The sequence below is a fragment of the Syngnathus acus genome, chromosome 12, assembly GCF_901709675.1.
Source record: "Syngnathus acus chromosome 12, fSynAcu1.2, whole genome shotgun sequence".
NCBI lineage: Eukaryota > Metazoa > Chordata > Actinopteri > Syngnathiformes > Syngnathidae > Syngnathus > Syngnathus acus.
This window is the reverse complement of record NC_051097.1, coordinates 11,718,240-11,731,346: the sequence shown is the minus strand read 5'-3', so window position 1 is coordinate 11,731,346 and position 13,107 is coordinate 11,718,240. Positions and strand designations below refer to the sequence as shown.

Below are 13,107 nucleotides of genomic sequence, written 5' to 3'. Positions count from 1 at the left end.
TATTTGTGCCCTCTCTGCATCCATTTCAACCTGGTGATCCTGAAAGGGGGATCCTTCCATCTGTGGTCCCAGGTTTCTCATTTTTGGGAGTTTTTCCTTGCCCTTTTGGGAGCTTAAGATCAGGGGATGCTTTGAGAATAATTGTCCATTTTTGTCTATGTCAAGCCCTTTGAGACTGCTTGTGATTTAGGGATATACAAATCAACTGGACTTGACATGACGTCTGGTGTGGCTCAGTGACCTGCAGCGTGCAACAAATGCAAATGGCTTTATCTAGTGTGGGCAAAGGAGATATTCCAGTGGGCAAAGTCATGAAACGCAATCATATTTAATGACTAAGTCCGGCCGCTCCGTGGGCCGGGGTCGCGCTGTGGTCGTTCGTCAAGGTGACGGACGGACGGAGGGAGGAAGCACCTCCGCCGTGTAGCTGACCCGCTTGGACTGCAAGACGCTGTAACTGTTGTCGAAAGACAAAACGTCTGCAAACAAACACAAGGCAATTGGATTCATGGACTGACTTTCTTGGACAAATGTACGTTGCACTCACACACTCCCGCCTCGGGGCAGGTGATCATGTTGTCCTCGGGCACCAGGTGCGCGTTGTAGCGTTGGCTGGGAAGCACCTCCAACACCTCCGCCGTCTCCGCGCGTCGGAACACCCCGAAGCCAATGTCCGCCCCGTCGCTGGCGAACTGCCACCTGCGGGTGGGGGGGGGGGGGGGGGGGGCTTATGCGCGCGCTCAGGCCTAATAGAAAGGCAGGGAGGGCTTTGGCTTTGGCTTTGCCAAACCGTTTCCTACCTTGATGTTTGCCACGCCACGTACCTCAGCAGGCTGCAGGGGGCGCTCACGTGGACGTCCAGCTGCAAGACGGCGCCGCGGCCGATGCTCACCGTGGTGTCGTACTGGACCTTGATTGAGTTCTGGATGTAGTACGACTGCGGCACCGTGCCGCCGTAGTTGATCTGCGGATCGTCACCGCTATCATCGTCGTCTTCGCCGTCGCTGCATGCCGCGTGCGCTCACCATGGTTCTGCAGCGAGGATCTCCGTCCGGGTCCGTGCGGGTTCCACCGTACACCACCGGAAGCTGCTCGGCGTCCACGTGCTTACGAAGTACTTCCTGCCAGTTGCCTGCTCACGCGGGAACAATGAGCTCCAAAGAAAGACGCCGAGGCGCCGTTTTGGGCCCAACCGCCTTACTTCCGACAACCGTGAGCTTGCGTCGCGTCTCCTCGCAGAGGAAGCGCTTGATCAGGTTGTAGGCCATCGGAAACAGTTTGGGAGCTGCGGCGAAGACGGCGAATGTCAGAGCAGTCGGCAAAGTGGCGGCCAGAAAGCCCGTGAGCTACCTTTGATGAGGAAGACCCTCTTGAGCCCTTCCGGATAGTTGTCCTCAAACATGGTGAGGATCTGCGCAGGGCAGGGCAGGGCACACGCAAGGGCACACGCAAGGGCACACGCAAGGGCACACGCAAGGGCACACGCAAGGGCACACGCAAGGTCACACGTCGGGCAGGCGCCAACAAAAGGGAGGGCCGAGGCGCCAGGGACAAACCTCGCCGTACGTCTCGATGGCCGGCTTCCACATGTGCTTGAAGCCCAGACCCTCGCAGTCGTAGATCAGCGTGATGGCCTCCACGTTGACGCCCAACTGCAGATGCCGCAATGAGGGAAAGGCAAGCGCTTGGGCAAGGAGCGACGAGCCAGACCTTCTCCGACTGCTTTTCACATTCCCTCTGCAGCATCTCCATGTTCCGCATCTTGGTCCTCAAGAAGTCCTGCTTGCTGGCCGACATCAGAAGCCCTTTGGGGTCCAGCGGGCCCACCAAGTCGTACCAGATGGGGTTGCCCTCCTTGTCGTAGCCACACATGCCGCCCGACACGTAGCGCGTGATCACCTGCGCATGTGGGAAATTGTGACCACGTCATCGCCGCCACGTCATCTCTCCATTCACGCAAACCTCAGGTGGCGTCCAGTCGGAAATGATGGTGTCCGCCTTCATGTTCCTCCGGAAGTCCAGGTGCTGCATATACGCACGCACGCACACACACACACGGGGAAGTGACGTTAAGCGGCTACATGCAGCAAAGGGCCAATTGTATTTTCAGCTTGCCTTCCTGATCATCACTTCAGCTTTGGGGACATTGAAGCTTCGGGCTGGAATAAAGACAACAAATATATATTTGCGGGCAGAATCACAGGCAACACAAAGCAATTGTTGCAATAGTGACGTTGCATTTACAAGTTAACAGGAAATGAAGAGAAAGAAATGAGCTAAGGAATTCACCCAAATCAATGACTAAGACATTTTGAGCAAAATGATGACAAGAAATCATTGAAAAAGTAACACCAAGAGTAAAAGGCAAAAAATAAGTGTCATTCGTGAATAGGGAGAAGACCAAAAAAACAAGTAAAAAAAGCTTCAGAAGTGATTCACTCAAATAACAATCAAATGAAAAACTACTTGAGGAAGTTAGTAATCATGAAAAAGAAAAGTAAGAACAAATGGTCATTTGTGTCAGCAAATCAATACAAAGAAATCATTGCATGACTGATAAAGGGATGTGTCAAAGAATACAAAACTAGTCATTGTGGGGAGAAAAGGAGAAGTTGAGGAATGTGCTTCAGGTTTTCAGTGAAACGAGTGAGACGCAATGCTTGTGTAATAGACCCACGGTGGTCTCAAACCAGTTGACAGTTTCACTTCAATCAACAAACAAACTCGCACAAACATTTGGCTTAACCAGGGTGGACTTTCATCCTCCGTTTTGTGGAATTATTGATCAAAGAACCGAGCTGTGAAGTTCGGCTAAAGAACTTGATGTCCGGCCGGCCGGCTGATTGGCGCCTCGACTTATTTGTGCACGCTGTTTGCTCTTGGGGGGGGAAGTGGGGATCAAGTTCAATCAAACAAGCCTTGCTTGTCTTGCGGATCTTAGTCTATACACTTCTTATCTTATCTCTCTACTCAAAGTCCCTGCGTGCGTGCGTGCGCGCGTGCGTGCGTGGCGCGACTGACCTCGGAGCCAGCGGAGCAGGTAGTGGTCGTGTTGGGCCGGCAGTTCGGGAAGGATGTCCCCGATTCGGTCGCGAAACTGCAAGCGACGACAAACAATTACTTGAAGACAGGAACGATCATGTCAAGTCCATCTTTCACAACAAAACCAAAGTCATATTGAGAAAAGCAACAAACAGTTGGTGGAAGTCCAAACAAGGGAGCAAATGCTTGAGAAAAGTAACGAGAAGCAAAAAGTGGAGGGAAATCAAAGCAAGGGGAAAGAAAGGTCAGCAAGCGCGACTTTCACCTGCGCGAGCGAAGCAGCTTGTTTGGCGCTCAACTCTCCAACGCGCCCACTCATGTTGCCTGCCTGCCACCACACTGGACACAATGGACGACTCACGCTGGAGAGCGAGCGGAGACACTGGCCTCGGGGGAGGTCCAGGACACGCCCCCATCACGCACGCACGCACGCACGCACACATTTGGGGGGGGAAAACGCCACGCGGATCATCTCTCTTATGCACATTTATTCAATAAAGACTCGAGATGAAATAAAATAAGAAAAAAAGCAACACAATGGTCTCACGCAATGCACTGGGGTCCCCGAGAAGTTCGGTCGGACGCTGGCGACAGTGTGACCTTTGAACCCTACACTGTCAAGTTTAAAGCTGCAGCATAAGTACATTCAGAATTAGTCATGATCAATGAAGTGTCAGCGGTGGGCAAAAAAAGATCCTCGGAATCTGTAATGGCCCACAGGTGCCACAAGATGGCGCAAGAGCAAAACCTGACATGCCCAAGCGCCTCCTCTCGCATCCACGCCATTCCTGGGCCCCGAGACGGCATCAAACCAGGTGGGCCAAAATCTGAAGAGAGAGAGGGCGGGCGGGCCATTTTGATTTGGAGCGAGTCGTTGCTCTTTGAGTTGGGGACACGCACGTCAATCGAATGTCACCACATTAAAGTTTTGAGTTTGCTGCCAGCAGAACGACCACAAAGAGAGCAACAACGGTGGGCTCCTGGCATTTGTTGGCTCCTCAAGCTCCGCCCCCCCCGTCCTCTTCTAGAACCACTGGTTTGAGCTTCAGATGGCGTGTGTGATGAAGAAGAGCAGCTCCATGTCCACGGGGGCTGGCGGTGGCACGATGGCGCCGCCCCCGTGGATGACGGGGATCAGCGCGCTGTCCAGCTCGTTGGTGTAGCGCTGGGGGAGGGGGCGCTCGCCCCAACCGGCCTGGTACTCCACCTGCAAGGCGCAAACATGTGCTCAGACGCTGCGCTGCGCTACCTGTCGCTCACACGGACACCGAGACCACGAAGCCAAAGACCTACCACGTCGTCTCGCGTGGACACACGCAGGCCGAAGGAGTTGATGGCGCTGGCGGCGAGGGCGCCCAGATGAGGTGTCAAAGCGCCGCAGGCGGCCGCGGCCAGCTCCTTCTGGAAGGCGGCGCACGCCGCCGGCGCCGCCGGGCTGTGCTCGGCGGACGTCGGCTGGTAGAAGACCTGCCGGGAGGCCGCCGCCGTCAGCCTCGGAGACGGACGGGCAAGACGAATCACAAGGCGGCGGGTGTCACCTCGGAACACGCGATGACTTGTCCGTCACACTCGAACTCGGCGTCCTGCCGCATCCTCACGGAGCGCGCGCCCTCCAGACTCCGCCCGTCCACGTCACTTGTCATTCTGGCCGGGGAGTCAGCGTTAGCGAGTCAGCGCTATGGACTTTGAGTTCAATTGGGAAGACTAAAGTTTCGATGACTGCCCAGTCATCAACTTTAAGACAAATAGGCAATTTTGGGGCTGCGTCCAACATTGGTGGCAACGTGTCCCATTTTACCCGGTGTTGATGGGCGGCGTCCAGTCAAGCCAGCGCACGCTGACGTTTTCCCGGACGTCCGTCTCGTCCGTCCTTCCGCAGGCGATGTTGAAGTCGTTCTGCTCGCGCAGGGCCGCGCGCAGGGCGTCCATGGTCTCGGGGGGCATCTGCACCATCAGACCGTCTAAAAGGCCCATGAACGTCCCATTTTCAAAAGCCAGAGCTGATGGACGGTGACACCGGTTGAGTGCTGACCTTCTACGATGCTTGACTTGGCGATGAAGCCCGACGAGGCTTTCAGGGCGCCGTTGAAGACCACGAAGCTGGCCCCTGTCACTGGAGGGAGGGAGGGAGGGAGGCAAAAGGTTTCAGTGACGCCGACGCAGAGTCAAAGGGGAGACGGGCGCCCCACCCGTGCGCGTCTTGCCGGGCACGCTGGCGGCTTGCGTCCGGTAGCCGCCGTCCTCGTTCTGGAAGCACACCAGGTGCGAGTCGGCCCGCAGACTCAAGGTGGCGCCGACGGTGATCACGTGCTCGTTGGCACCGCTCAACACCCGCTGCATCTGCAAAGCGCAAACATATGGCGTGACCTCCAGACGTGTGGAAGGAAGCTAAAAGAAAATGATTATGTCTGTGTATGTTCTTCTGTGGGTTTTTAGCTTGTATTTTTTTATCTTTTTATTCTATTTATTTTTCTTTTCATCCACTGATGGGTTGGCACTTTTTAAATTTCGTTGTACATGTGTGACAATGACAATAAAGATCTATTCTATTCATCTGGCGGCTCTCACCTGGCCAAAGCTGCTTTTGGGGATGTCGATGAAGCTGCGGCCCACCTCCATGTGGACCCTCAGACCCTCCACGGACGCCAGGCTGTATTGGTAGTTCCTCAGGTCCTGCGTTCGGACGGGAAAGTTAAAGTCCCAATGATCGTCACACACACACACACACACACACGTGGGTGTGGTGAAATTTGTCCTCTGCATTGAACCCATCCCCGTGTGATTTGGATCCATCCCCTGGGGGGGAGACGGGAGCAGTGAGCAGCAGCAGCAGCGGTGCCGCCACCGTGCCGCCGCGCTCGGGAATCATTTGGTGATCCAACCCACCAATTCCAACCCTTCATGTTGAACGCACGACAACTTTGGGCTCGAGGACTCACCGCCAGGAGGTTCATGATGGTGTGTCCCGTCTCGCGATAAACCGATTCCCGAAAACGCACGCTCACGGGGGTGCTGGGGTACACTGCAAAGTGACGTTGTAAGATCACAATCTTGCATTTTCTTTCCCCGCTCTGGGATTTGAATGCAGCACAAGTACACACCGTCGTACTCGGCGCCGAGTCGTAGAAGCAGCCTGAGGGGGAAGACCTTGGCCCAGGGCACCTCCAGCTTTTGGATGAGAAGGCCAAAGAGGAAAGGCCACGAGGGCAGAGTCAGGCCCTCCAGCGGCTGACAGGTGGGAGAGAAGAAGAGCATCCCGCCGTGATCTTTGCTGCCCAGGAAGCTGCCGGCAAAGGTCACGTTGTCCAGCTCGTCCACAAACTTGCCTGCGAGAGGGAGCGGGTGAGCGGGCGGGCGGGCGGGCAAACGAGCACAGACATGCGGCGCCACCTGCCTCTTTGTGCGTCCTGCTGAATACTGAGGCACAGCGCAAAGAGGTCTCGGGGGGGCGTTCGGTCTTCTGGGACACGCTCCAGGAGGAAGACCAGCTCCCTCTGGCCCAGGGCTCGCAGCCCGTTGGAGCCCAAGCACCAGCACTCACGCTCGCCGTCTGAGCGGCCAACGGGAGTCAAGCATGGAAGGCGAGCCCCCCCCCCAACTCTACTCACAGGTGACCATCTTGACGTTGACCAGCAGGTTGGCGTTGAGGACAAAGGTCAAAGGACGAGGACCCCCCTCTTCTAAGAGGTGTCGAATCTGGCAAGGCGCGGGGCTCTCCTCCACCAAGACGTCTGCTGAGAAGATGAGCAATGTAAGGAGAGGAGAGGAGAGGCCGGCCACCCGGGACAAACAGACCTCCTGCTGCATCCTCCGCCGTGGCAATGAGGAGAGGAGGAAGTTGGTCCTCCGAGTCGGGCAGCAGACTGGGAGCCTTCCGGACCGCAGAGCCCAAGCCCGCCAGCAGCGCATAGTGCCATGGGCCGCAAGGGGGAGGCGGGACCCCCTCTGGGACGCTCGGGCCCGACTGATGAAGACAGAAGGGAGCCGATGAGTGGGCGCCTGACTCGCCGCGGCGCGTCGTCGGGCGTACCGCCGTTTCTTCCGACTCGGGTGAGCTCCGGCAACCGGGCGCCGCCAGCTTGCCGGTGTCGGCCACTTCCCCGTTGGGCAGGATGCCGTCGGCGAACCAAACTCGCTTGTGCTCCCGGGGGCAGCCTGCAGCGGGGACAAGGAGGGGCGACGGGGTGAGGGCGGGCAGGCCCGGTGAGACCCGGCGGAAGGAAGGAAGCGCCGTCGCACCGTCGCTGCCGCCGGGGTGCTTGAGCGCCGACACGGGCACCATGACGGTGGGCGGCGGCGAGTTGAGGGTGCCGGCGGCCCGGGCTTGCTGCAGGGGCGGGATGGTGCTGCAGTACTGTGACGGGACGTTGGGGTTGGGACCGGGACCCGTGGGGCTCATCATCCGCTCCAGGGCCTGCGCTGCGTCCGCCAAAAGACCGGTAGCGGTTGGCCGTAAACTCAAGTCAAGCCACTTTAAAAGGCCATTGGCTGGTCGTTTCAAACAGAGCCCGGTTCTGATTCGTCTTTCAATTCAGGATCGCTCTCAGTCAATCGTTAATGTTTCCAATGTGGAAAAGGGCCGCAGTGTAGCGCCACCTACTGGCGAGGAGGACTTCAGGTCAGGTCAGGTCAGGTCAGGTCAGGTCAGGTCAGGTCAGGTCAGGTCAGGCCACGTCACGTCACGTCACGTCACGTCAGGTCACGTCAGGTCAGGTCACGTCAGGTCAGGTCACGTCACGTCACGTCACGTCACGTCAGGTCAGGTCACGTCAGGTCAGGTCACGTCACGTCACGTCAGGTCACGTCACGTCACGTCACGTACGGCCGGTCCAGAAACATTGAAATGGCCAGCGCAAGCCCGCTAGAATACCTTGGCCAATCCGGCCCGGAATTTCGCTTTGGCTTACCTCTTTGCAAGGTGTCAAAGCAGACGACGCACACGCGCGCCTCCTTCTCCAAGTACTTGAGCTTGCACTTGCGGTTGCAGCAGCCCGCGCAGTACACCTGCCGCACAAACGGGCAAAAGCGGGTCAGGACCGACGGCGCTTCCTAAACGCTCCTCTAATGCTCTTAATTGAGAGGATTTAAGTGGAGCTCAGAAGTACAAGAAGCTCATGCTCTCTGCCGCCATTAATCCTCCGGGCGAGGTTGCTTGCAAAACAGACGACGACCTCCGATGGAATTTGACAAATTTCGCAAACGCCGGTCGGTTTTCATTTGTCTTTGGATCACAGCCAGCCACAAATGTAAATATGAATGAATCTACACACCAAGGTCATCTGTGTGCGTGTACGTACTTTGCCGCAAGCGCGGCAGTGATGGCGCCGCTTGGTGAAGGTGAACTTGTGCGAGCAGTTCATGCAGTTGGGGGCTTCCGAGTCGGGCACCCAGGCGGGCTGCCGGCCGCCCGGCTCCTCCTCCTTCCAGCCGGCGGGCCGAGCGCCGCCCTCGCCGGGGTAGGGCGGCGGCTCGGAGAGCTCCTCGTAGCTGGCCGTGTATTCCGGCGGCTCCGGTGCCGCGTAGAGCGAGCCGCCGAGGGAATGCGGCAGGAAGCCCGGGCTCATGCGTGGCGGACTCTCCTCCTGCTCCTCGTTGCGGTCGGCGTCATGGTTCTCCTCCTGCTCCTCGTCTTTCTCATCTGCCGATTGGGAAGACGTGGCGGCGGAGGCAGGCGGGAGCGGCTGCTTGGGTCTCGCCCCTCCGTGGGAAATGCGCTGCTGCTGCTCGGTGGGGGGACGGCTCCCTTCCTGACAAGGCGAGTCCCGGCAGAGAGACGACGTCGGAAGGCTTCTGTCACTTTCCGGAGACGCCGGGCCTCGCAGAGCTTGCGCGCAACTCCTCGGCTCCTCGTAAGCAAGCTCCCCGTCGGGCGGCGGCGCCGCCTCCCCCCGCTGGACGGAGACGCCGCCCCGCTCAGCCTCAGCCCGCAGGAAGGCGTCCAGCTCCTCGTCCGTGACCAGCAGCTCAGCCTGGTCGCTCTCAGGCAGATACTCGAAGCCGAACTCGGGTAGGTCCACCGGGCTGGGCTCCGAGGGCAAAGCTTCGGCGGGAGGGACGGGGGCGGGAAGCTCTACCACGCAGCGCTCCTGCTGCTGCTGCTGCTGCTGCTGGGAAATCGAGTGGAGGGGTTCCTCACGGCAAGAAGCGTCCAAAGCTGACAGAGAGTCCGCCTCCGTCCCCTCATCTTCGCGTCGCTCTCCAGGGCTGCTAACGGGAGCTTCGTTGTCCGACTCTGGGGGCGACTCCACCTTGCTGGGACCCGCCGGGGGTTCCGGAGAGCCTAGCGAGGCGCTCGAGGTTTGAGCGCCCATCTCGGCCGGGTCGTCTTCCGGGGTCTCCTCCTCGTAGCCTTCGTCTTGGGCCTCGCCGTCATCTCGCGCTTCCACTCGCACGTCCTCTGCAGGAAACGCAGGAAGGATGATGTCCAGCAGACTCAGCTGCTGGTGCCAGTTGGAGTTCTGGCTGGGCATGTCGCGGTCCTCCAGCACCAGGTTGCTGAAGTCCAACAGGAGCTCCTCTTCCTCCTCGCTCTCCTCCATCTCCTTCTCTTCTTCCTCCAACCGCCTCTCGGCGGCGTCCAGCTCGCCGAAGGCATCGTGGCTGTCGGCTCGGACGGCCGAACCGGTGTCGTTGACCAGGTCGCACACGGGCTCGAGGGCCCGGTCGGGGCAGGGAAGTGCCGAGCTCTGAGCGGCGCCGCGGTCTACGGAGGAGAGCAGGTCCACGTGGGTCAGAGGCTGAACCGGGGCCTCGCCGTTGTGCTCGGCGCTACCGCCGTAGCGGAGAGCGCTGAGGTCGGGAAGGTCGGGGGGCACGCCGGACGCCCCGGAGGAGCCCAAAGCCGTCAACTTGTACGGCGGGGACTTTCCGAAGACCGACTTGCGGGCGACTTCATCTGCAAGACGGCAAAAAAAATATTGTCATTGAAAAGCAATGCTTCCATGAAGCGCAAGGTTTTCTCAAGGATTGCCTGCCTGCCCTGCCCTGCCCTGCCCTGCCCTGCCCTGCCCTGCCCTGCGCTGCGCTTCCATCCTATGATGGAGATGAAAGTGCACTTCCATCCTGCGACGGAAATGAAAGTGCACTTCCATCCTGCGACGGAAATGAAAGTGCACTTCCATCCTGCGACGGAAATGAAAGTGCACTTCCATCCGGTGACGGAATGAAAGTGCACTTCCTTCAGCATCTCACCTGCGCTCAGCTCAAAGTCGTCCAGCACTTTGTCCAGGTCACAAACTGCCGCTTTGAAGAAGCTGTCCATGCTGCCTTTACAATCAATCCCTCCTAAAGCCTGAAGAGCAAGCAAGAGGCAATCAAATTGTCCATTGAACAGTCAACGAGTCGCCCATAAATTGTATTTAGGGTTACTGATGTCCGTACGTTTCAATGAGGGGGGGAAAGTGTTTTGGGTCACGATTAGAGACACAGAGCAAATTCCGCTCGTACGTTAAGGCCAAACGCAAACCTTTGACAGGATTCCAAATTGACCAAAGACATCGAGCTGTGGAAAAGACTGACAGCCAACTCGGAATTGACACACAAGTTTCTCGATCAATTTCAACGCAGTCGCTTACATTGACGAGGAGATAGCTGTCAAGTCTACTTGTCAGAGTTGTTGCTGTTAGCAGAGATGCTAATAGCTAAGACACAGGCACGTTCACCTTTTGTCCCCGTAAACCCTGTCGACGAGTCCGCTAAGCACGCTACGGGCTTCGGGGGATGGACGTGTCGCTCCCTTCAATGTGAACGAGTTATTTGTTATTGTTCGTTCGTCGTTGTGTGCTAAATGTGGCTAGCAGGATAGCTTCCAGGGCTGGCTGGCTAGCTAGCTAGCTAGCTCGGTTTGTCTTTTACCTGGTGGCTTTTGCCATCGCTCTACTGGCGTCGTGCTCGGCTATCGTGCTGCTAACAAACGTCATCGTCCGCTCATGTTGCTAAGTGAGCTTTGAAGTGGGCCGAGGAGAAAGAGCTTTTTTTCCGCTTTCTTTCGGAGTTTGACGCTACAAGTCTGGAGTCTGTGCTCCGGCGGCCATCTTGGAAACACGTACGGACGGACCTGTGGATCAGGCTGAGCTTGCATATTTCCAACATCCGAAGTTGACAATTTGTCACCTGTGGGTCAAACGTATAGTGTTTCAAAGTTCAAAAGGTCACTACAATGTTCGCAGACACGGAGAAACCCGCAAAGTGCAAACCGATCGATGAGATCTGACATCGATGTTTGCGGCTGAACAGCGATGCTGGATTTGTTTTGAATTGACATTTTCTATCCAATAGATTGGTTTTCTTTGTGTGTGTGTGTGTGTGTTTTTTTTTTTTTTAACGATGTTAGTACCCCGGTCATTTCAAGTTGAAATTATGGAAGAAAGTACCCAACCCAGAAAAAGTGGCACTTTCTTCCATTTAAAAAAAAAAAAAAATTCGTGACGTAACGTGTAATTTCTTCAAAGCTGAACGGCAACTTACTTGGATGACTCCGAAAAAAAAAAAACGTCATACAAAATCTATTTTGCCAATTATGACGAGTTGCTTTTGGACAAGCCCAACAAGCTCCTTGATATTTGTGTTTGTGTGATTCACACAATGTGAACGTCACGCGTCGCGACGAGCGGGTGGTGGCCGCGGCCGGCCGGCCCGCCCGACCATTCGCCCGACCGTTCGCCCGACCGTTCGCTACGACGACTGGGAGAAGACTCAACAACCGTGTTAGTATGACTTCCGCCAGGAGAGTGTCCAAGGTACATCCCAAAAGGCGCACAGCCACATTCTAGATCGATACACTCACGTGACGTGTCATGTCAACCATTCTTACGTTATTGTATGCAGGCGAACATAGCCTATGTTCACCATTTTGTGAGGGAGGCCTGCTTGCGCGCTGTAAATTCCCCTTTGCCGCCACGACGGCTCAAATGTCACATCGCACGCAGCATAGAAAAGCGATCTCGAGATGCCACGCAAAAGACACCCATTTCAATTTAGCGTTCGAGTGGAAGCACCACTAGTGACATCTGGTGGAAGAACGCACTCAAAGCGAGCTGTGTCAACCCCTTCCAAAAGTCAAAAGAAATAGCCCTAAATGTGATGCTCCCAACAAAATACTTTTCAGGAGCTGGAGGAAATCCGCAAATCGGGCTTCCGAGAATTCCGCGACATCCAAGTGGACGAATCCAACCTTTTAAGCTGGCAGGGTCTCATCGTGCCTGTAAGTCTGCTTTGCGCTCTCTAAAGCACTCGCTCGTATCGAGCTCCAACTTGTGATGGTTTTTGGTCGCGGCAAGGAAAGCCCCCCTTACGACAAAGGAGCCTTTCGGGTGGAGATTAACTTCCCGACCGAGTACCCCTTCAAGCCCCCCAGGATCACCTTCAGGACCAAAATCTACCATCCCAACGTGGACGAGAAGGGTCACGTGTGCTTGGCCATAATCAGCCTGGAGAACTGGAAGCCCGCCACCAGGACCTCCCAAGGTCAGCTGGAGGTCAGAAAGATCCGGCACGAGTGTGGCGTGGCGCGGTTACCGTGTTGTGTTTGTGCGCAGTCATCCAGTGTCTGATCTCGCTGGTCAACGCGCCGCAGCCCGAACGTCCCCTGCGGGCCGAGCTGGCCAACGAGTACAGGGAAGACCGGGCGCAGTTCATGAGGAACGCCGAGGAGTTCACCAGGAAGCACGGCGAGACCCGACCCGAGGACTGACTGCCGGAAACCTCCCCCCTCTCGTGGCTTTTCTGCCCCGACTCGGCGGGGCCGCGGCCGTGCGTGGTGTGCCGACGACGGTGTCCAAAACTGTTTTTGGCAAAACATGCCGATCCCTGCCTATGCCGATTCTTGTTTTTCTGAAACCTGCCTAGAAACAAGTAATTATACAAATGTGAGTGAGACTTTGTTGAGCATCAATGATTGTGTCCCACAAATTCTGCCTCGCAACTAGTGACTCGTCCATAGTGTGACTTTTTTCAATTTGCCCAAGTAACGTTACCATTGTTAGCGTGAATGAGTGTGTCCCACAAATTATTTTCCCATTGTGTGGGAATGAATGATCCCACATAAATCCTGCCTAGCCACAAGTG

General features: G+C 56.5%; 3 protein-coding genes across 8 annotated transcripts; 1 reads left to right on the top strand and 2 right to left on the bottom strand.

Annotated features, from left to right (window-relative positions):
- Window positions 1-252: 252 nt before the first annotated feature.
- On the bottom strand, window positions 253-3,458 carry sec14l7 (SEC14-like lipid binding 7). 2 transcript variants are annotated; one of them, XM_037266158.1, is made up of 12 exons: window positions 3,308-3,458; window positions 3,022-3,097; window positions 2,116-2,159; window positions 1,963-2,025; window positions 1,711-1,899; window positions 1,557-1,652; window positions 1,351-1,411; window positions 1,202-1,285; window positions 1,026-1,132; window positions 825-964; window positions 519-699; window positions 253-479 (listed from the first exon to the last, which is right to left on the bottom strand). In XM_037266158.1, the coding sequence occupies exons 1-12, from the start codon at window positions 3,359-3,361 to the stop codon at window positions 336-338; spliced, it is 1,239 nt and encodes a 412-aa protein (XP_037122053.1). In that variant the 5' UTR covers window positions 3,362-3,458; the 3' UTR covers window positions 253-335. The 2 variants fall into 2 exon arrangements, with proteins under 2 accessions (XP_037122053.1, XP_037122054.1); XM_037266159.1 differs by having other exon boundaries at window positions 548-699; window positions 3,308-3,456.
- A 57-nt stretch (window positions 3,459-3,515) lies between these two features.
- Window positions 3,516-11,081, bottom strand: zfyve16 (zinc finger, FYVE domain containing 16). Of its 5 annotated transcripts, none has more exons than XM_037266099.1 (18): window positions 10,897-11,081; window positions 10,234-10,333; window positions 8,340-9,937; window positions 7,950-8,046; window positions 7,282-7,461; window positions 7,073-7,197; window positions 6,838-7,006; window positions 6,651-6,776; window positions 6,437-6,592; window positions 6,144-6,368; window positions 5,982-6,064; window positions 5,611-5,715; window positions 5,232-5,382; window positions 5,075-5,155; window positions 4,841-5,003; window positions 4,581-4,686; window positions 4,336-4,509; window positions 3,516-4,249 (listed from the first exon to the last, which is right to left on the bottom strand). In XM_037266099.1, exons 2-18 carry the CDS (start codon window positions 10,301-10,303, stop codon window positions 4,088-4,090), a joined length of 3,771 nt encoding a protein of 1,256 aa, XP_037121994.1. In that variant the 5' UTR covers window positions 10,304-10,333; window positions 10,897-11,081; the 3' UTR covers window positions 3,516-4,087. The 5 variants fall into 5 exon arrangements, with proteins under 5 accessions (XP_037121994.1, XP_037121993.1, XP_037121991.1 ...); XM_037266098.1 differs by having other exon boundaries at window positions 6,838-7,197; window positions 8,340-9,307; window positions 9,338-9,937; XM_037266096.1 differs by having other exon boundaries at window positions 6,838-7,197.
- A 35-nt stretch (window positions 11,082-11,116) lies between these two features.
- ube2l3a (ubiquitin-conjugating enzyme E2L 3a) lies at window positions 11,117-13,085 on the top strand. Its single transcript, XM_037266210.1, has 4 exons — window positions 11,117-11,780; window positions 12,149-12,244; window positions 12,321-12,507; window positions 12,579-13,085. The coding sequence occupies exons 1-4, from the start codon at window positions 11,754-11,756 to the stop codon at window positions 12,731-12,733; spliced, it is 465 nt and encodes a 154-aa protein (XP_037122105.1). The 5' UTR covers window positions 11,117-11,753; the 3' UTR covers window positions 12,734-13,085.
- Window positions 13,086-13,107: the final 22 nt, after the last annotated feature.

What these genes read in the sequence shown, in the direction of transcription:
- zfyve16 (XM_037266096.1), bottom strand. Translation starts at nt 10,303, where the DNA reads ATGGACAGCTTCTTCAAAGCGGCAGTTTGTGACCTGGACAAAGTGCTG. An exon ending in CTTTGACACCTTGCAAAGAG is followed by an intron (nt 7,462 to 7,949) that starts GTAAGCCAAAGC and finishes TGGCGGACGCAG; the next exon opens with CGCAGGCCCTGGAGCGGATG. An exon ending in GCCCGGCAAGACGCGCACGG is followed by an intron (nt 5,156 to 5,231) that starts GTGGGGCGCCCG and finishes CCCTCCCTCCAG; the next exon opens with TGACAGGGGCCAGCTTCGTG.
- ube2l3a (XM_037266210.1), top strand. Translation starts at nt 11,754, where the DNA reads ATGACTTCCGCCAGGAGAGTGTCCAAG. An exon ending in CCGCCAGGAGAGTGTCCAAG is followed by an intron (nt 11,781 to 12,148) that starts GTACATCCCAAA and finishes AATACTTTTCAG; the next exon opens with GAGCTGGAGGAAATCCGCAA. An exon ending in CGCCACCAGGACCTCCCAAG is followed by an intron (nt 12,508 to 12,578) that starts GTCAGCTGGAGG and finishes GTTTGTGCGCAG; the next exon opens with TCATCCAGTGTCTGATCTCG.
- sec14l7 (XM_037266158.1), bottom strand. Translation starts at nt 3,361, where the DNA reads ATGAGTGGGCGCGTTGGAGAGTTGAGCGCCAAACAAGCTGCTTCGCTC. An exon ending in CTGAAGTGATGATCAGGAAG is followed by an intron (nt 2,026 to 2,115) that starts GCAAGCTGAAAA and finishes GCGTATATGCAG; the next exon opens with CACCTGGACTTCCGGAGGAA. An exon ending in ATCCTCGCTGCAGAACCATG is followed by an intron (nt 965 to 1,025) that starts GTGAGCGCACGC and finishes GACGATCCGCAG; the next exon opens with ATCAACTACGGCGGCACGGT.